This window comes from Carlito syrichta, unplaced genomic scaffold, assembly GCF_000164805.1.
Source record: "Carlito syrichta isolate Samal-C Ts95f unplaced genomic scaffold, Tarsius_syrichta-2.0.1 Scaffold306292, whole genome shotgun sequence".
NCBI lineage: Eukaryota > Metazoa > Chordata > Mammalia > Primates > Tarsiidae > Carlito > Carlito syrichta.
The window spans coordinates 205,125-227,698 of record NW_007250388.1 but is presented as its reverse complement, the minus strand read 5'-3'; the positions used below and the strand labels follow the sequence as shown (position 1 = coordinate 227,698).

The following is a 22,574-nucleotide window of genomic DNA, read 5'->3' as shown; positions in this document are numbered from 1 at the left end:
TTTAAAAAATAATATTTTACCTAAAATAAAACAAGTGCTTTAAAGAACATATCACGCCCACTTTATACTGTCCGCTTTTTAAGCCAAAAATATTAGAAATGGTTACTTTAGAAATGACAATCACATTCAGTTTTATTTATTATTCTGAGCTAAGAACTATGGCAGACTCTGGGGTTCAGAGATGCATGAGAGAGAGACTATGGCACGTATGGTTTGATATCTACCAGATTCATCCTCTGAAACCTCATGTAGAATCACCTTTGGGAAATAATTTCATTCCCCAAGTCCCTCGAGTCCAGGTGAGGCAGAATGTGAGTGCAGTGAGGTATGACCTTTCCAGGTCTACATTATCGGCAAGCAGTGTACCTTATCCATGCTCTTTTCCCCTGACTGAAGAAGCCACAAAGTAGAGGTGTTAGAGGCATGAGAAGAAAAGAGCCAGTCTCGGAATCGCCATGGGGGACCACCCACCAAACACCTACTATGGAATGTGTGTGAATGAAGAACAAACTTCTTTTGTGTTCTTTTGTGTGCAGTCACTGAGATTTCGGGGTTATCTGTTATAGCAGCCAATGTTATTTTAACTAATACAGTTTTTAACTTAGGTGACTAAGTAGTCTAAAGTTGGAAGACAGATATGCAAAAAAAAGATCACCAATCAAAGGTGCTATAGTGCTATAGCAAAGTCATATACAAATTTGTTTCCAATAAAATGAACTCTGCCTTTAGAACTGTATGAAGATTTCACAGAGAAGATGGCATTTGAATCCTTTGAGGAGAAAATAATATTTTCTCAGAGGAAGAAGTAGCCTGTTCCAAGTTTAGGAAAAATAAAATACTTCAGGATGTAAGGAACATCAAGAGTGACTGAACACAAAGCTGGCTGTGTTGGGACTTGTACAAGGTGAGGTGCAGACAGTAAGGTGAAGTCAGGCAGATATGCCTTGTAAGATATGCAGAACAATCCAGGTTTATCAGCAAATTACTAGAAAGCCATCAAATATTTTGAACAAAAGGTGACATGACCAGATGTGTTTTTTCTGAAGATAGCTTAACACAAGAAAAGAGGATTATGTTGCCAAGGGAAGACTGGCCTTTCAACCTAGATTGGTGGTTGTTGGAATAGAGAAACTCATGATGAGAAGGGTGAGCCTCAGGAAGGAGGGAAGGGAGGAGGGTGAAGAGCTGTCCAGTCATCATTCATTCATTTATTCCTTACGTCTCCTGAGTCTCTGCCATGTGCCACAGCTGTGGCTATTTCTGCGGTGGAGAGAAATAAAAAGTATCTGCCATCATGGAGTTTACCTCTCAGTGGGGAGAGCGGCAATAATGAGAAGCTGCTGATTGATGAGATAGCTGCTCCTATTACTGAGGAAGATGATGGCAAGAGAGGTGACTTTAGATTGTAGGTCAAGGATGGCTTCTCTGTGGCAGAAACATCGCAGCTGAGAGTCCAATGAAAGGTCTTTGATCAGCCGGCGGGGGGGGACAGGAGGAAAAGGAACAAGCCAGTACTGCTAGAGGATGGCTAGACAGGGAGAGACAAGCCAGGAAAGGCAGATGGAAGGGTAAGAAGGAGCCAAACCATGCAGCCATGTAAGATGTTTGGATTTCATTACACATGGAACAAGAAGTCACAGAAAGTTTTAAGCAGGAGAATATCATACACTGATTCAGGCTTTTAAAATGACTCTCTGGCTGCCATCTGTAGCATGGATTATGAGGTGGCAAGAGAGGAGGCAGGGAGGACAGTGAGACACATTCCTGACCTGAATGAGAAATGGCACTTGCTTAGATTAGAGCTGGGGGCAGTAGAGGTGGAAGAGATGGGAAGATTCTAGCTATGCTCTTGAGGAAGAATTGACATGACTAAATTATACGTGGATGGATGAGGAAAGGAGAGGACTCTCTAGTGACACCTGGGCTTTGACACGTAATTCTGGGTGGATGGTGCTGCCCTGTCCTGAGCTGAAGGAAGCAGGAGGAGCAATGAGGTTGGAAAGAAGGGAAGGGAGCTCCACCCTGATGTGCTGGGCTGAGCAGTTATCGCCATCATGGAAACAATAGTGGGTAGTTACAGCATGAGTCTGGAGTGCTTGGGAGAGGTTTGGGTTGAAGATATGAAAAATGTATTTTTAAAATATATATATATAATCATATCAATTTTAAGTAAAAGGACCGGATGAGATCACCAGGGGAGAAAGTGTGGGTGGAGACTCTGGGACACCCAAGACAAAACCCTGAGACCCTGACCACGTAACTGTAGATGGAGAGGAGCCAACAAGGGTTGGTCAACAAGGCCAACTAAGATCCCATGTCATGAAGCCAGGACAAGGGTGTGTCCCCAGAAGGGGGAGAGAACGATGAGCAGAGGGTGCCCTGTGGATCTGGCCACATGGAGACCTTCAGGGACTCTGATGGGAACAGTTTCGATTTGGAAATGGGGAGGGAAGCCTGATTTTGATAGTTCAAAATACACGAGAGATGGCAAGGATGGCTCACAGCAGGCACAGAACTGACCTTCTAAGTACTTTGCTGTGAAGAGAAGCATAGAAGTGAGGTGGCAGCTGGAAGAGGATGTGTTTCACTAGAGTGATTTTTAAAAGAATAAGTGAGATTCTCAGCATGTGGCTGAGTATCCAGCAGAGAGGGAGAAATGGAAGAGGCAGCAAAGAGGGTGGTGAACCGGAGAAGGGAAAATGGGCAGGAGTAGAATCACTGCCTGTAGCCATGCAGGCTGCATGGCCAGATGCCAGGGGACACCCGTCACAGACTAAGATGACTTGAGGGCCTGGAGGGGACTCCTACACTGATGAGTCCATGCGGGAAGTGGGGAGATTTCGTCCATGGTGAGAGAGTACATCTGCAGACTGAGGGTAGATGAAGGACTCTGATGGACTTTCATCTCACCTCTCAAAGAGCAACACAATGGGACGACAGCTGAAGGGGAGGAAAGGGTGCCAAGAGACTTGAGATAAATAGAAGAGGTGAGGACGACAGCTGAAGGGGAGGAAAGGGTGCCAAGAGACTTGAGATAAATAGAAGAGGTGAAGACAGAAAAAGCCAATGCCATGTATTCACAATAAAGAACAATGACTAAAATAGTTCTAGCATGGATAGTAATTGTTTGGATTCATTTCTACTTTGGGTTTCCAAACTTCTATACCAAGGAAGTATGTTCTTTACCCATGATCTGATCTGAGATGGACAATGTCATTCAGAAAAATTCTTAGGAGAAAGTCATATTTCCAATCTAAGTGTCAAAACATAACTCTGGACAGTATAGTCTTCAATAACTGATCATATTCTCCATAATTTGCAGAAAAATATACTTGGAAAGAAATAGCACTAACCTTATTAGAGAAGCTTGTGAGGTCCTTCAGTATAAGAACAGAATTAACCATTTCTTCCTGAACAGAAGAAACAACAGCAGCAAAAAAAGAAAAGAGAAAGAGAAAAGTTAGTTTAAAGTTATAGCTTGTTTATGTAGAAACAGAATAGATTCCATGCTTTTCAGCTAAGAGACTATTAACTGAAGGCCAGACCTCCTTTAGAGAGACTATTACTGTGGTCTCCTGTTTTCCTCCCTGTCCAGCCTCTTTCCTTAAAATGCCCTGGGGCCACCCTCAGCACACCCCACCAGGAAATCAATACCAGGGAAGAGAAAATAAGGGACCCAGAGCCAAGTAAAACAAAGAAAAGGGGTCAGAGAGAATTATGGAGGAAGAAAACATATTATTTCAAGTGAAATATCTTATCATTGTAATGAAATATGTTGTTCTTTAAATGTGACTATTCCCTAGTGACAATTATAAGATAGCAGTTGCAAAAAAGCTGAGCAAGGACAGTAACATGTGAACATACGGTCATTTCCTTAGAAGTTGTACATCATCATGAACTTAACTCTCTAGGGTATAAATGTTAATAATTGTTAATGAGATAGAATCAGACTGGATTTGCATAAGTTTTACTCATACAAACTTCAGTGAATTATTTAATGATAATCAACTTGGATCATTCTCTTTTATGGGTAGCAGCATTCATTTGTGATACACATCAGCAGGTTAGAGAGACCACAGCCCTGTGTGGGAGTCAAGCCACCACCCCCCACCGACCCCAGTGTCATTTCTTGCCTGTGTTTCATAAGCATGAACCCCTGCCAGATGCACCAACGAGTCCTCTTACTTGATACAGACTTAGAGACACTGAACTCCGGCTGCTCTGGCCCATACCTGATTTGAAAAAGTTAATTTGCAGACTGTAGAAATGAATGTATCCTGTATTCGTGACCATTGGCCACAAGAGGCAGTTTCGTCCTCCTTAAACAAACGACTCAGGATCCCAGTGATCATGGCGATGTAGTTCCTGATTTCCCTGTAACTCCCCATCAACTGGAGGGTAGACAGGTTTTTCAGGCTGGAATGATAGCTGAAGGAAACACAAGAGTTATCATAATCACTCCAACATGCTGCAAAACTATTCACCCTGCCCACCAAGAGTAAAAACATGTCTTGGGCTGGACAGTGCAGAAAGAGAAGTACGTAAAGGAGAGTTGGCCTGGGCACAGTAAACTAAAAAGGCATAATAAGGAATAATACCACAATTCTATAAAAACTCCTTTTATCAGAACTAAAAAAGAGCACAAGAAGTTGGACAGATACTGATGTAGAAACATCATGGCAGATGAAGACATATCATTCAGAACCAGAGAGACATACCACCTTGCTACAGATGGCTGAATTTCTCCAAACATTTTAATAACTAGAGTGAGTAGTCAGTGTCTAAGCCCATGATGGAGGGGACATCTGCATTGTTCTTGTGGTTTGTATAAATATACAAGTTCAAGACTTCATATTTCAAAAATGAACATTTACTTTTTGACAAACTCCATAGTTCACTTGTTTGCACTTGGAAAAGCAACACGATATCATGGAAAGAGATTTGTTTTTGTTTTTGTTTTTGAGTTGGAGTCTCACTGTCGCCCAAATTGGAGTGCAGTGGCTGCTCCCAGCCACCGCAGCCTTGACCTGCTGGGCTCTGGCAATCCTTCCACCTTAGCCTTCCAAGTAGCTGGAACTACAGGCACACGCTACCACGCCTGGCTAATTTTTTGTGATTTTTTGTAGAGATGAGGTCTCGCCTGCCCAGGCAGGTCCGAACCCGTGGGCTCAGGCAATCCACTCACCTCAGCCTCCCAAAGGCGCAGGATTATAGGCTGAGCCACCGAACCTAGCTTGAAAGAGTCTTATGCATGTGGTCAAAGGCTAGTTGCTCTGCAGCTTCTTTGCTGGATGACATAAATGACGCCATTTAACATAATAACTGAGCGTCAGTTTCCAAATGTGTAAAGCAAAAATATTCATCTAAACACACCACACAGGGTCATTGCAAGAAGTAAAGTAATTTGAAATAAATTTCTAAATAATTAGAAAGTGTTTTACAGGCTCTGAACACATATGCTTAAGCACCCTTGACCAATAAGTGACGTATGCAGACCCTAGGAAGCCAGTCTAACGACAAAAACAAACAAACCAATCTGAGCAGAAACATCACAGGCTACAAAATGAGGAAAAATATACTTCACAGAATTAGTCTTGCCCAGTCAATAACATGAACAATAGACAAAAACAATGACAATAAGCCCAGAAAAAGGGGTAGGCCAAATATCCAGAGTGGCTACGATATATTATCTCAAATTTCCAGTTTTCAAATTAAAATTATGAGATATCCAAAGAAACATAAAGTATGACTCAAACACAGGAAAAATAAGCACACAAAAGAAATTGCCTTTTAGTGGATCCAAATGTCGGATTTAGTAAGACTTCAAAGCAGCTATTACAAATATGTGCAAATGAAACCATATTTTGTTAAAATTAAAGAAAGTTATTACAATGACTAATCAAATAAAGAATATCAATAAAGAGATAGAAACTATAAATGTATAAGTTATAAAAAGAATCAAATGAAAATTCTAGAGTTACATGTACAATATTCAGAATAAAAGAGAGGATATGTAATATGTATCCCAGTGCTTTGGAAGGCTGAGGCAGGAGGCTCCCTTGAGGCCAGAAGCTGGAGACCAGCCTTGGAACATAGAAAGACCTTGTCGCTACCAAAAAAAAAAACTTAAAAAATTAGTCAGGCATGGTGGTACACGTCTGTAGCCCTAGCTACTCAGGCGGCTGAGGTAAGAGGATCACTTAAACCTAGGAGTTTGAGGCTGTAGTGAGAAATGACTGTGCTTCTGCATTCTAGCCTAGGTGACAGAAAAAGATCCTGTCTCCAAAAGAAATAAAGAAGAAAGGAGGGAAAAATAAATTTGAGAAAAGACTCTGTGTAAATGAAGACAGAGCAATAGGGATTATAAAGAATGAAAAGAAAAATGTAGGAAGTATATGAATAGCAATTCAGAGAAATGCTGAACATCATAACTTAGTTTATAAACTACATTTTTCTATTTCTTTCTTTTCTTTACTTATTTAAAGATCTGCTGCATAAAGTAATATCTATAAAATTGTACCAGTAGGCCTATAACACATAGAAATGTAGTACAATAATAGCACAAAGAAGAGAGATAGGAATAAAGCTATGCAGGAATAAGGAAATGACACTAGTGGTAACTTTAAGCCACAGGGAGATATGAAGACAAAGAAAAATAGGAAATAAGATGAATACACATAAAAACACTTCTAAAAATATATTTGTACTCTTTTTTCTTGTCTAGTTTCTGTAAAAGACAGAAGATTACATAAACCAGTAATTATAACATTGTGTTGTTGAGTTTGTAATATATACAGATTTAATAGGCATAACAATAATTATACAAAAAGGAAGAGGAAATGAATCTAAACAGAGGTAGTTTCTACAACTTGCTGAAATTAAGTTAGAATATATTTGCAATAGTTTCTAGTGAATTAAGATGCATATTATAAGCCAAAGAGCATATATATATATTGTATATATGCTCATATATATATATTAGTTGGAGTCTCACTCTGTTGCCCAGGCTAGAGTGATGCAATGGCATACTCACAGCCACCCCAGGGTCAACTATCTGGGCTCCAGTGATCCTTCTGCCTCAGCCTTTCAAGAAGCCGGAACTACAGGTGCATGCTACCACACCTGGCTAATTTTTGACTTTTATTGTAGAGACAAGGTCTTGCCAAGTTGCCTGGGCTGGTCTTGAACCCATGGGCTCAGGCAATCTGCTCGCCTTGGCTTCCCAAAGTGTTGGGATGACAGACTGAGCCACCGAGCCCAGCCTGAAAACATATTTTTTAAAAGCCCTAAAAAATCATTAAAGGACTTAAAATGGCACACTAGAAAATATTCAGTTACGATAAAAGGAGGTAGTAAAGGAGGAACAGAGGAACAAGGCGATTATGAGGCATGCAGAAGACAAAAGCAAACTGGCATACATAAATCTAACCCTGTCAATAATAATATTAAATGTGAATAGATCATACAATCCAATCAAAAGGCAGAGAATGTAAGAATGAGTACAAAAACATGATCCAACTATATGCCATCTACTGGAAACATACAAGGAGAAAACTTGGTTGCAAATAAAAGGACAGAAAACGATAGACATGTGAACAGTAATCATCAAGCATCCAGAATGGTTATATTCATATCAGACAAAAAGAAATAGACAAACACAGAAGTAACAATGAAGAGCAACATCTTCTAACATTAAAATAGAACAATTTTCCAGGAAGATCAAAAAGTATAAATACATAGGAACCTAAAAATAGGTCCCATATACATGAAGCAAAGACCGACAGAATTGAAGGGACAGATACAAAATTAAAAAAACAAAAACAATGAATACTGCTAATAATAGAATAAAAAAACTAGGCAGAAAATTAACAAGGATATTTAAGACTTGAACACTATAAATCAACTGGACCCAACAGACATCTATAGTACTTTTTACACAACAATATCAGAATACATAGTCTTCTCAAGTACATAAAGAAAATTCTCTAGAATACACCATACAGTAGGCTATAAAAAACTTGTATATCTTCTGACCATGATGGAAGTAATTAGAAATCAAAGATAAGCCAGGTTCGGTGGCTCAGCCTGTAATCCTGCGCCTTTGGGAGGCTGAGGTGAGTGGACTGCCTGAGCCCGCGGGTTCAAGACCCACCTGGGCAGGCGAGACCTCATCTCTACAATAAATCAAAAAATTAGCCGGGCGTGGTAGCGCACGCCTGTAATTCCGGCTACTCGGAAGGCTGAAGAGGAAGGTTCGCCAGAGCCCAGGAGTCGAGGCTACAGTGGCCAGGAGCCGAGGCTACAGTGGCCAGGAGCGGCTACTGCACTCCAGTCTGGGTGACAGAGTGAGACTCCAACTCAAAAAAAAAAAAAGAAATCAAAGATAAAAAGAAATTTGACACATTCACAAACATGTAAAAATTAAACAACACACTCCTAAATAATCACTTATTCAAAGAAGAAATTACAACAAAAATTACAAAATATTTTGGGATTAATGAATGAAATCACCAGCATTTCAAAACACATGGGATGTATCTAAAACAGTGCTTAAGGGAAATCTATAACTATCAATGCCTACAAAGAAGAAGATATCAAGGCTGGGAGTGGTGGTCCAGCAGGAGGATGGTTTAAGCCCAGAAATTTGAGATTGCAGTGAGCTGTGACCACACTGCTGTACTGTAGCCTGGGTGATATGGGTGATGGAGCAAGAAACTGGCTCAAAAAGGAAGAAGGAGGAGGAGGAGGAGGAGGAGGAGGAGGAAGAAGAAGAAGAGGAGGAAGAAGAGGAGGAAGAAGAGGAAGAGGAAGAGGAGGAAGAGGAAGAGGAGGAGGAAGAGGAGGAGGAAGAGGAGGAAAAAGAGGAAGAAGAGGAGGAAGAAGAGGAAGAAGAAGAAGAAGAGGAGGAAGAGGAGAAGGAAGAGGAAGAAGAAGCTAAATCAATAACCTTCTATCTTAGAAAACAAGAAAAAGAATGGCAAACTATATCCAAAGCAAGCAAAAGGAAAGAAAGAATAAAGATTAATACAGAACTGAATGAAAAAGAGAATAAACAACTGCAACAAAACAGAAAAATCAATAAAACCAAAGGCTGATTTTTTAAAAAAGAACGATAAAAGTGACAAATCTTTAGCTAGACTGACAAAGCAAACAAACATTAAAAAAAGAAAGAGAAAGAAGACTTAAATCACTGAAATCGGGAGTAAAATGGATATCACTACTAATCACACTGAAATAAAAAGTATTATAAGGGAATACTATAAAAATTAAATGTCAAAATATTAGAGAATGCAGATGAAATGGAAAAATTCCTAACAAGGAACAAACTATTGAAACTGACTAAAAGAGATGTAGAAAATCTGAGTAGTAAATAAACTGAAATAGTCACTTAAAAATTTTCACAAAGAAAATCCAAGCCCACATAATTCACCAGTAATTCCTACTAAATGTTTATAGAAGAATTAATACCCATTCTTCACATAATCTTCCACATATTGGAAGATGAAGGAATGCTACCAAATTGATGGAGGTCAGTATTACTCTGGCAAAAAAAACAAGGACAATACAGAAAAAAGAAAGTTACAGGCAAATATCTCTTATGAACATAGACACAAAAATCCTTAATAGAGTAGTAGAAACCAAATCTGGCAACACTGGAAAAGGATTATACAGCATGACCAAATGGAATTTATTCCTGAAATGCAAGGATGATTCAACATACGAAAATCAATAAATTTAATATAACCTATGTCTTAGTCCATTCATGCTGCTATAACAAAATACCACTGCCTGGGTAATGAATAAAGAACAGAAATTCACACCTCATCAACAAGGGAACTTGCATAATGAACATTTGTATATCTAACCCTGAATTGTACCTCACATTTCTAAAATTAAAAATTAAAAACAAGATAAATCTAGACAATTTAACAATATTCCATGACTGGAAAAAAAGGAACAGATATTTATTTCTCACAGTTCTGGAGCTGGGAAGTCCAAGATCAGACACTGGCAGGGCTGGTGTCGGATGACGGCTGCTCTCTGCTTCCATGATGGCAGAGATGCTGCATCATCTGGAGGGGTTGAATGCTGTGTCCTCACACAGTGGGAGGGATGAAAGAGTAAAGAGGGACCCTTTTATAGGTACTGATCCCATTTATGAAAGTGGAGGCCTCAAGGCCTAATCATATCCTATCAGCCCTACCTCTTTATATTGTTACACTGGAGATAAAGTTTCAACATGAATCTCGGAGAGGAAATAAACATTCAAACCATAGGACCTTGTTAAGGGAATGAAGAACAAAAATCAAATAATCATTTCAATAGATCTAGGAAAAGCATTTGACAAAATCCAATACCCTTTCATAATTTAAAAAAACAGACAAAAGCCATTTAGGAAATTAGGAATAGAAGGGAACATCTTCAACCTGATAATGGTTATCTCTAACAAACCTGTAGCTAACACTTACACAAAGTAGTGAAAGACTGAATGCTTCTGCCTGAAAATTGGAAACAAGACCAGGATTTCTGCTCTTGCCACTTCTGTTCAGCATTGAACTGGAGGCTGTAGTCAGGATTATCAGGCAAGAAAAAGAAATATAAGGCATCGAGATTGGAAAGAAAGAAGTAATGCTATCTCTAGCTACAGATGACATGATCTCATATACAGAAAATCTCAAGAAATGCACTAAAAAACTATGAGCACTATTAAGTACATTCAGCAGGGTAATAGAATATGGGATCAATATATCAAATCAATTGTATTGCACTAGCAAAAAAATTCAAAAATAAAATTAAGAAAGCAAATTTACAATAGCATTAGAAAGAATAAAATGCTGATAAAGAAATTTTAAAAAGAAGCATAAGATGTACCCATTGAAAACTGGATGTTGAAAGAAATTAAAAATCTAAATGAAGGACATATTCATAAAGTAGAAGAGTTGATTTCATTAAAATGGCAATACTCTCCAAACTGATCTACAGATTCAACAAATTCTGTAAAAAAAAACCCCAACTGGTGATATATTTATATATATATTCTTTTCAGCAGATATCTGGAGTCCTGGCCTACCCAAACAAAGCAAGGGTCGGGAGGGCAGCCAGCAACAGAACCATTGTACCATACCTGTGCTGTTTTGTTTTTGCAGAAATTGACAGGTTGACTTTAAAATTCATATGGATGTATGAGAGACCTGAAATAGCCAGTTTTGTATAAGAAGATCAAGGTTAGGGGGTTCAGGCTTCTCAGTTTCAAAATTTATGGAAACGATAGTAATCAAGATAGCATAATACTGGTATGAGGAGAGATATCTAGATTAATAAAATAGAGCTGAGAGTCTGGGAAAAACCCTAACATTTATAGTCGATTGATTTTTAATAAGATGTCCAAGATAATTCAATGGGGAAAAATAATCTTTTCAACAAATAGTGCCGGACAATGATGTACACACGCAGAAAATGAAGTTGCAGTGCTACACACAAAAATTACCTTAAAATGAACTGTAGAACTATAAAATTCTTAAAAGAAAACACAGAGGTAAATTTTTATGGTCTTGGCAATAATTTCTAAGATATGATACCAAGAGTGCAAGAGAAGCAGACAAGATGGATTTAATCAAAATTTAAAACTTAATTTTGAGAATATAAAAAAAGAACAACAGACTGAGAAAAAATATTTGAAAATCTTACATCTAATAAGGGACTTGTATCCAGAATATGTAAAGGACTCTTACAACTCAGTTATAAAAAGACAACCCAATTGAAAAATGATGTTTCTCCAAGGAAGATATACAAAGCACACAAAAAGATGTTCAACTCTATCAATCACAACAAAAAATGCAAATCCAAACCTTGATGAGAGAGCTCTTCATACCCACTAGAACAGCTATAAACAAAAGAACAGACAATAGCCAGTGTTGGTTAGGAAGCTGAGAAACTGGAACCTTTTACATTTTTTGGTGAGAATATAAAATAGCATAGCCACTTTGGAAAACAATCTGGCTATTTTTCAAAACGCTAACCCTAGAGTTACCCTATGACCCAGTGATTCCACTCCTAGATAACTTCCCAAGAGAAATGAAAATATACATCCACATAAAAACATGCACATGGGCCGGGCTCAGTAGCTCAGCCTGTAATCCCGTGCTTTGCGAGGCCGAGGTGAGTGGATTACCTGAGCCCGCAGGTTTGAGACCCGCCTGGGCGGAAGGATCGCCAGAGCCTAGCAGGTTGAGGCTGCGGTGGCCGGGAGCGGCCACTGCACTCCAGTCTGGGCGACAGAGTGAGACTCCAACTCAAAAAACAAACAAACAAACAAAAACATGCACATGAATGTTCATAGCAGTGTGATTTGTTGTGGCTCAACATTGGAAACAACCTGCATATTCACCAACCAATAAATGAATCAGCAAAATGAGGTATATCCATACAGTAAAGTATTATGCAGCAGTAAAAAGGTACTGATACTTGCTACAACATAGATGAAACTCACAAACGTTCATATGCTAACTTACAAGAGAACCTACTAAAGATCATTTGTTGTACCATCCATTTATATGAAATTCCTAGAGTAGGCAAATGTGTAGACATGAAGTAGATTAGGGGTTGTCTGGGACTGGTCAAAGAAACCTGGGTGCTGGGGTAAGGGAGTGACTGCTGATGAGTACAAGGTTTTCACGGGATGATGAAAATGTCCTAAAACTGGATCATGGAGAAAGTTGCACAACTCAGTAAGTACACTAAAAGCCAAGGAATTGCACACTTTGAATGGGTGAACTATGTGGTATGTAAATGATAGCTCAATACAACTGTTTTTAAAAAATAAGAAAGTGCTTTATAGGCTCTGGAGCACCTGCACAAATGCCACGCACATATGAATTAGCAGGATTGCAGGGGTAGAGCCCTGATCTTCTCTTTTGCTCATCTTGAGACACGAGTTCCTGCCACTCTTGGCACTAGTCAACAACTCGGGAGAAAGTCATCTCCTGAGGAAATATGAGCACCTTCTAGGATGTGTGTGTGTCATGTTACTCACAGGTCCTCATCCAGGCAGTCATTCCCATGGTAGTAGGGCAGTACAGTCACCACCACAGTGCACGGCTGTACCTTGGAGCCTTTGCCGTCTGTGATCTCAGTGGAAAGCCTGACTGTAAGGAAACATGCCAGAGGAGGGTCATTTTGGACATGTGGGCTACAGAAATGCCTCTTCACACATGAACAGCATCTTCCAGTCTACTAAAACATGGAGTGCTGAAACAGAGGTCAGACCTGGGGGCCACAGGGAGCCCAGGGAGTGAAATACACTCTGCAATGGACTGTTAAGGCTTGGGGTTGCATGTTGACTATTTTCTAAATGATATATAGCAGTTTAACAGGTTTAGAGAAAAAGTGAATATGAATTCTGACTCAGAAGACACTTTTATGAAAATCCTAATACCTGTTTTGGGGACTCAGGGATTCTTTCACATGACTGGGGCCCAGGGCTGTGGTGACGAGAACTGCCAATGAGACTCTGGGTGCAGGTGATAGTCAGCTGGTGAGGGCCACAAGTACCGTCACATGAACCACGAAAAAAGACAAATGCCCAGGTGCACCCTGGGTGTCTTCACAGCAACATACTCAACCTGAAACCCAGCGCTAGGGATCAGGGACCTAATTTTGGAGTTTGGTGCCTCTTAAGATGTGGCCCATAGACACATCTCAATCACCAGGAATTGTCTACAAGCAAATTCTGGGATCCACCTTCCCCCCAAAATTCTGAGTCAGTAGACATTGGGTGGACCCAGAAGCTGTAATTTTAATAAATACTCCCACAGATAATGTTGGTCCTAAGGATCAATACAGAAAATCTAAAAGAAGTAAATTTTAGGGAAGACTCCATTTAAGCCGACATATTCGTTCATGCAAAAGATGGGACAACATAAGATATGTATTAAGTACTTATTATATTATATTGACTTTGCTTATGTTTACCCTCTTCTAAATCTTAAATTCAGATATTCATAGGATTAATCATACTAATATTGACAATTATAAACAAATATCATGCTTGTGAATAATGTAACATCACTAACCCTGACACTGCTCTGGGACTGTGACTTAAAATTTGGTTCTATACATTTATTCTAAGAAATTCTTTCTCCCAACACAGATCTGAGGCCCTGCCCCCAAATCCTTCTATCTGGATATCTGCCCAGCCCAGGTTCTACATATCCTGGATGCAGCTTGACCTCAAGAAACCTCAAGATCAAAGAGAAGTACAAAGTCATTGTGATACAAAGTCATAGCATGATTGAGAAAATCCCAAAATGCCCTTCTCAGAAGTTTTATTCAATTTAATTGACTTGAAATTAGAAGAAGATAGAAGTGCTTCTAATAGGAGGTGACAGGCAAGGGTTCACCAAGAAGACAACATTTCAGCTGGGTGTAAAGGAGAAGTGAAATCTAAATAAATCAGGTGGATTAACTAGTTCAGACTTCAGGCTGCAATCATCTTACCAGCCCAAATCAAAGAAACTTCTAGATCAGTGACCCTCTAACTTGCCTGCACATTGGAATCATTCAGAAGTCTAAAAACTAAAACTAAAGAAGTCACCCCCAGAGATTTTAATTCAACCAGTCTGGGGTTGTTCATGTGGAAATACTTTCCTAAATGGTTGCATCTCTCATGTGCTCAGCTGAGGCCAGTTCCTGAGACCCGGTTTAGAACTGTTCCCCTCAGGAGCAGGGTCAAAGCAGAAAGTTATTGGCACAATGGGATTAATTTTGTTTTGCGATTATAGCATGCTAGCTCGACTTTCTTTTACCCCTTTATTTTCTTCCTTGGGGGAGTACCTTGATTTGGTTTCATCTGTAATAAATGAAAGATTAACCAGATATGACATATTCCATTAGTAAATAAGAAGTGTCTCTGTCTTATTTAATTTATATACAAATTGTTTTTGCCATTTTATCCTTTACATTATATTTCAGTTAAAAATTAAGATATAAAAAATTTATTTATTGGCAGTTTTTCTTCTTCGAAAAACTTGCCCACGGCAGGTCTTTCTGCCATGAATCTTCCTTTGTCCTTCTCATTTTCTCTCTAATAAACTTTGTTTTAAAACTTTAACAACAAACAAACAAACAAATTTGTTTATTGATAATATTACTAATATGTTCTTCTACACTAAAAAGTAGGTACTCGACCTAAACTAAAAGTGTCAAACTTATCAAGGTGAATAAATAAATTTATGTTCCAGACAGACACATAGCTTTAATGATTTTTAGTTATGGAAAACCAGGAAAAAAGGTTTAGAACCCTATGTAAGCACAGCCAGTAGCCCCATTTGGCACTATGACTTACCTTTGTAATTATCCAAGGGCTCACCAGCTGGCAACGCAAAATAATACTGGATATCTCTCCCATGGTACAAGGTGTGTTTGGAGGCATTTCCTATCTGGTAACTAAATTCATAATGAAAGTCCTACAATCCGATCCATGGGGAGCAAAAAATAGTATAGGTGAACATGCTTTGCATGACATCACAATAAATATGCAAACACCTGCAACCTTTACTGCACCCGAGGACATTGTTCCTAAGCCAAGAACAGGACAAATAACAGCTACACAGTGATCATAGCTGCACAGCCCATGTAAGGGGTCTCCTTCCCCTCCAGGGATTCTGTGCAGGAGCCCAAAGGGTTTCTTGCACAACACAGCTTTCCTCTCTTGGGGTCTGTGTGCTCTCCTTGCCCTGGAACCTTCTGACAGTCACCAATCAAACTGCCACTATTATCTCAGGGTGTAGGGATTCAGCTGCACCTCAGTTTCCCACTGCTGGGCATGACAGCTCGGGAGAGAGGGAGGAAGTGCTTTGAGTGAAGGCCAGGGTCTGGCCCCTACTGAGGACAGGTTTCCAAGAAAAGGGCAGCATGGGCAGGGCAGAAGGCAGGAACAGGCTGATGTTCCTGAGGGGAAGATGAAGAGGGCAGTGCCAGAATCGCAATGTGACAGGCTCCTGCCCTGGCCGCCACACAAAGCATCCATCTCTTTAAACCCATCTTCTCTTTTTTATCCTCATACGACTCTGAGCAAGAAAATCACAGAAGCCTTCTCCACTGCCGACATAAGGCGAATGAGGTTAAATTTGTGTTAGAGACGCGTCCTGGGTGGGGAGAGGGGTCGGCCTCCTCACTGTGAATTATCCCCCCTCTTTCCCTTGCCTGTTTCTCAGGTGCAGTGTTAATGGAGGCCCCTGCTCTGACCAGGCTGTGGGACCGTGAAACCCTGTGACATCTCCTGGTGAGTGGGTCCTCATCTCCTTCTGAACCTTCTGATCTGGGGGGCTTCTTTGCACTCCTTTCATTACTGGGTGGGCGGTGCTGTTCACGCCTAAGCAACTTTCCAACATTCAATTTCAGGCCAGGTTTCCTCACACATGGGAAAGGATACTTCACATTTCCACAGCACTTCATGCAGAGAGTTGCCCTTGGGCCCCTCAGGACAGACATGAGGTTGCCCACATACCGGTTTTCCTGACATGCAGAAGATACTGAAGACGGTGTGTGCCTCCAGACCATGGTGGGGCTGCACCTGACAGGCCACGTCCTGTGGAGCTAGGTTGACTGTCAAGTACAGTTGAGCTTTCCCAAGTAAGCTGTGCTCCGAAGCTAAAGAGAACAATGAAACAGATTTCATCCATGATGGAGAATTATGTCACATGGGATTAAGTTTTTAAAGCACAAACCTTATAGCACGGGTTCTCAAAGTGGGCTCTTATAATAAAAGCAAAATCCAAGAGGAAAAAGTAAGTAATTCTGCTTGAGTGATCAGAAACTTTCCACAAAAGAAGACATATTTGAGCGAGCAGTCTTGGGGTATGAGTCCTGTACTGGGATATGGGGGAAAGAATGGATATTCTGATCAAAATAACTACCGGTTAAAGACTTAACATGACAAAGTGGCCTGGTATGATTGGAAGAACACAGGAACCAGAGGAGAGGACTATGGTCAGGAGGCAGGGGTATGGGAGTAAGAGGCAGAGGGACAGGAGGTGGGGGTGGGGACTGGGGAAGACCTGGAGCCCAAGCTCACTTCTCAGTGGCCAACCAAGAACACTGACTGGGTCTTGTGGGCCATAAAAAGGCCCTCAGGTGTCTCCTGCACCAGTAAGGAGTATGTCCTACCTGAGAAACTGAAACTTGCCCATTGGACAAATTTCAGAGGCAAAAGAGAAAAAGGCCTAGCCAAAGGCAAGGCTGAAACAAAAGCAAATTGTCCCTCTTGTGCCCAAAGCAGAAATGCAGGGCTTAGTTGCTAAACACAGCTGTGGAAACAGCAAGCAGATGTTTTCAGAAACAGTAAGAATCAAGGAGACCCTTGGGGATCTTATGGAGCCCTGCCTGCCAAGTTCCCAGAAGCAAGTGATCCTCCTGTTTTTCCCTTGGGTGATGTGAGAGTTCACACAATGCAAATACGGAAATTCATGATATGTTTTAATTAATGCAAAATGTGGTTGCTGAACCAAATCTATCTGTAGATATAAATTGTTAAATCCTCTGTGCTTATTACATGGAACTAAAAATCTCTAGAAATGGGAGGAGATATTTATAAGTTATCCAAAAGGATGATCTCAGATTGAATCGTAGAAATGCAAGAAGGAGCGTGGAACACTGGAAAGAGTAAAGTGTGGGTGAATTGAACAAACACTGATGGTACAAAACAACATCAGTAGCACCTTCTTGGGGTTTAAATAGAAAGAGAGATCACGAATAGATTTACAGATAAGAAATCACCTTATCCAGTTGTCTAGCAAAAAAATGCACATGCAATTTTTAAAAGGCAACTGCTCAGTTTTTATTCCAATCTAAACCTGCACCCAATTCCCTAAGGAAGAGCAAATTCATAGAGACACAGCAGGCTTCCTTCTCCTGTCCTCTGATATAAGTAGGCAATCATGATGGTGAAGTAAGACGGACATGGGAGCAAGAGCCCATGGGGATCAGTGACTGTCATTTCCAGGAAAAATATATGAATACAACCAAAGCCCTATGGTTCTCCCCCCCCCCGCACCAATTCCAATTAAAAGGGTAACATACCCACAGACGCTTGTAGGACATATGTCTCTCCACTGCTCAGTGAGTAGGGCTTGACTGTCACTGTTTGCTCTGTGATACCTACAGAAAAGGACATGGCTGCTTGGAAGTGATGGTCAGTGGACTCTGAAGGCCAAGAGGTCAGACAGTGTCTTTGGGAAAAGGTTCTACCCTTATTAGAGGTGGAAGTAAAACTGGTACTAGTTAGACATGCCATTCCTACTTGGAAATGCCACTAGTTTGGTGGTTACCAGCCTTCCATAAAGAGCTAAAAGTCCATCTTCATGTCTTCCCTGCCCAATACAAACCATGCTATGGATGGACAAGTCATTCCTGGCTCAGAAATGTTACTAAGTTCCAGTGCAACAAGAGAGTGCTAGTAAGATCTTATTTTATATGTTTACAGTTAAGTACAGTGTTTGCTTTGGCTATTTCACAAATTTGGTTTGTCTATAAAATATGATTAAGGTATTTAAAGGCAATTTTTCAAGTCTTTTCAGAATATTGGTTATGGTAAATTCTTAACCTGTGTGTAACAACTGATCGTAGTGACGAGATCACTTCTTTAGCGGAGAGAGGCTGACCTTGCACTACTTACACTGAAAACAGGAGAGGTGCAAAATGCAAGACTGGCAATCTAGACAGGGCAGAGTTCAAACATCAAAATTTTACAACGGTACTTCTTGAACTGTTCCAAGGAAGGGATAAGGAGGAAATCATCTAAAAATAGTGTGAAACCCAGATCCTCCCCAAGGTTTAAAGGGACAACACAGTCACATGCATTACTTCGAAAGGTGGCAAACCAGAAAATTGAGCAAAATCAGCAGGTCTAGGCTGAGGTGGTGGTGTGCAACTGTAGTCCCAGCTACTCTGGAGGCTGAGGTGGAGAATTGCTTGAGACTCAGGAATGCTTGGTTAGAAATGCAACTGTTCTTCAGGAACAGCTTCATTTTGGTCAACTCATGTACATAACTCATCTGCCCTGCAAAAGGTCACAACAGAGGCATGTACACTGAGGCAATTGGGCTCACAGAACCTGCGACAGTGGGCAGTGCCTCTCTTCTCTTGTGGTCTGCAAACAGGGAGCTCCTGGTGGTGACAGATGCTAACTCTACTGTTGTTAAAAGAGCCTGACTGTAGTCACAGAGGGACAAGCATAGGTAGGGAAGGTAACACAATTACAAATACTCATCTATGGCTGAGGCGGAAGGATCGCCTAAGCCTAGCAGGTTGAGGCTGCAGTGGCCATGAGTGTGCCACTGCACTCCAGCCTGGGCAACAAAGAGTGAGACTCCAACTCAAAAAAACAAAGCAAAACAAATACTCATCTTTTAAAATGAAAAGTCACAGAAGAAATAGAGGGCTGATATTCGAAATCTTCCGCAACAGCTACAAATCACAGGGTACAAAGACGGTATCCATACCTGAGGAGGTGTAGCCCTGGAAGACAGTTTGGCCCACAAGGGCCTTGGGCCAGTCGATCATGGGGACAGGTTCGACTCTGCTCTTCAGGAGGGAGGGGTCCACCAGGTTATCCCCATCACCGGGGCTCTCCTCGGCACTCAGACTTGGTTCTGACCTTGTAAGGCTGGTAGAGTTCCCTAAGAAGAGAAACCAAGACAATAGATGTTAAAGAAAAAAATCACAATGATCTTAAAGAATTAATGATTCAATATTGATATTAATAAACTATTTCTACCATTATTGGATACAGCATATCTAAAACAATGTCTCCAGCCACTAAACTTATTCAAGAGATGTACTTTGTTATAATATAATCAGTGGCCCAATAGCATATTCCTTCCTTCCTTCCTTCATTCAACAAGTATTTATTACAGTTTACTAAATCCAGAAACTAGTCTAGGAACAGGAGATGCAGTGTGAACCAGATCAATGAAGTCCTTGCTATCTGGAATTTAATAGTGAGGGAATCAGAAAAATAAACAAGAAAACACATAAATGACCAAAGTCAGGCAATGATCAGTGTAATTATCAGTTGTAATACAGCAGGGCATGCAGAGGCAGAGAGTCAGGGGAATGGAAAGCAAGTCCTTTTGAGAGGTGGTCAGAGAGGGCATCTCTAAAGAGTGGTCAGGACAGAGGCCCAAGAAGCTCTGAACTTGGTTAGAGGCATTGGCAGGGGCCACATCATGTTGGGCCTACATAGACAGGCTGTTGACCTGAGTGCTGTGGGAAGCCATGGGAGGGACTGGCCATGGGAGTCACAGAAGCCTGCTTTGTGGTCAGAAGAGCACTGTTGTGTAGTGAGATGACTACAGGCAGCAAGAACAGAAGTAGAGACCAGTCAAAGGGCTACTGTGTGGCCCAGGCAAGGAAGGAAAGTTGGGCTTTGCTTAGGGCAAGAAGGCTAATTTAAGACTTCAAATAAGGTCACTTAAGCAAAATATAATAATAAAACAGTTAAATGTTGAGTTTAAATTATTCCTGTGAGGAAGAGTAATTCTACGATGTGACATAAAGGCACATCTGTTCTTCACTCATTCCATTGTATTTATTAAATGCCTACTTCAAGCGTGAATAAGGGTCCTAAATCAGAACTGCATGTTATGGTAAATATTTTTTAGTGTTCTGTATATTATGATGTTTTGATATCCTAAAACAAAGCAAAACAATGAGAGACTGCCCTTCCTGGCCTGGGTCTAGCCAAATCCTGGAGTTAGAAGCACCCAGCCTGGAGCATGCTCGGATATGCAAACTAACCAGTCCAGAACCCTACTGCAATATTCCTCTGCCTTAATCATCCCAGGGAACTAGGGACCACCCTATAGCCCAGGGTCTGCTGAAGTTATTCAAACTGACTCTAAACTATTCACCCAGCCCTGCTTTGGCCTGGTCCTGCCTTTCTCATGGAAATGCCAATAACGACCTTGGTTTAAGCCTCCCCTCCCTCCTGTCTTCTGCCTTCTGACCTCCCCATGTTGCCCTGTGTGGCCTCTGTCTCTAGAACCTGGGAGTATAATAAGCTTTGTCTTGCTTTTCTCTGTCTCCTCTGTGGCTGCACCTGACTTAACATCTCACAAAAAACAGTGCAATGCACAGGAAGGACCAAGGAGAGGGCTAGAGAAGCCATGGATTTGGAGGGTGTTGAGGAGGTGTCAAGGAAACACCGCAGCAAATCAGAGATGGAAATCATTCACTTATCAGCCACTGTTTGCTGATAGATAAATCATTCACTCATCATTTATCTATCTAGTCACTTGACAAATAAGTCATTTACCAATTCATTTGATAGACAAAGAAATCATTCACTGAACATTCATCTGTTCACTCGACAGATGAATAAATAATTCACTGATCATCAATTTGTTCTACAATGTGCTCACTGAGTGCCAATAGACAAGGAACTGCAGTAGATCTGGGGACACAAGTATAAACCAGCCATGGAAGCTTTCCTGGAAGGTCTCAGAGTAGAAGAGAAAGACACAGAAAGAGACAATGAGTGCCAGGTGTCACCTGCTTTACATAGCTGGGAATAAATACACTGAGCAGATGTGTGTGTTGAAGGGAGGGGTTGTTACAAGACTGAGTGAGACTTTCTAGAGAAAGGGAGATCAAACCAGCTCAGAAAGGAGGAAACTCACCAAGCCAAGGACCCAGAGGGAGGCATTTCTGGCAAACAACACCACATCCAAGTCATGGAAGAGCTGGAAAGCCCACCCATGGGCCAGGGGCTACTTTCTGGTTTGGGGAGTATGTGGTATGAGAGGGGCAGAAGAGCTCAAAATGAAGGGTTGGGTTCGACTGTGCCATGCAAAAGAGTGTAAACTTTCCCCGCTGTCTCTGTGGAGCTCTCGGTGGCCTTGATGTGAGGAAAACATGAAATAAATCTGGATTGCAGAAAAGCGTGTCAAGGAGAGATGAGTGGAGGAGGTAAAAATCTGAGAATCACAGTCACCTGGCTGTCTTCCTTCGGATGGTATTGCTTCTTGGATATCACTATAATAGGCTTCAAAATCTATACGAGAGGAAAAAATCATAATGTTTCCTTTAAAACTCAGACTCCCCTGAAATTAACACCGACTCTCCTGATAGATCATGTTGTCCCTGATGTATTTCTAGCATCTGTATATTGCTTTGTGGATTACAAAATACCCACAGCGGAGGCATCACCTCAGCTCAAGACAGCTGGGCAAGGCAGACGCTATTGCCCCAAGCACTCAGGAGGAGCTGGAGGTGTGTGGCTTCTAAGGATAACCTGTAATAAATTGGAGAACTGAGGCCCTCACATGGCTCTCTGCCCCACACCCAGCATCCTGTCCTCCCTTCAAGCGGGTCTTACTGTTTTTTTAGAGAAAATGCCTGGTTCTTTTCTCTAAGGAGGACAGAAATGGAAGCAAGAATGCCCTGCTGCAAGTGTCACTCCTGCCCTCTCAGTTCTTCTCTCCCGAAAGCTGAGATGCTCACAGGGGTCCATCCTCCCAGCCAACCTGAGGCTCAGAGCCCTGGAGCGTGACTTCGACAAGGGATACCAGGCACAG

The 22,574-nt window shown here is 41.1% G+C and overlaps 1 protein-coding gene across 1 annotated transcript in view; it reads right to left on the bottom strand.

Moving 5' to 3' along the window:
- PKD1L1 (polycystin 1 like 1, transient receptor potential channel interacting) overlaps nt 1-22,574 on the bottom strand; it is a 158,459-nt gene that overhangs the window by 91,233 nt on the left and 44,652 nt on the right. Inside the window, 8 exon segments of the mRNA XM_021714974.1 lie at nt 3,354-3,410; nt 4,233-4,428; nt 13,034-13,145; nt 15,344-15,464; nt 16,508-16,650; nt 18,079-18,156; nt 19,500-19,676; nt 21,992-22,051. Coding sequence (XP_021570649.1) covers nt 3,354-3,410; nt 4,233-4,428; nt 13,034-13,145; nt 15,344-15,464; nt 16,508-16,650; nt 18,079-18,156; nt 19,500-19,676; nt 21,992-22,051 — 944 coding nt within the window.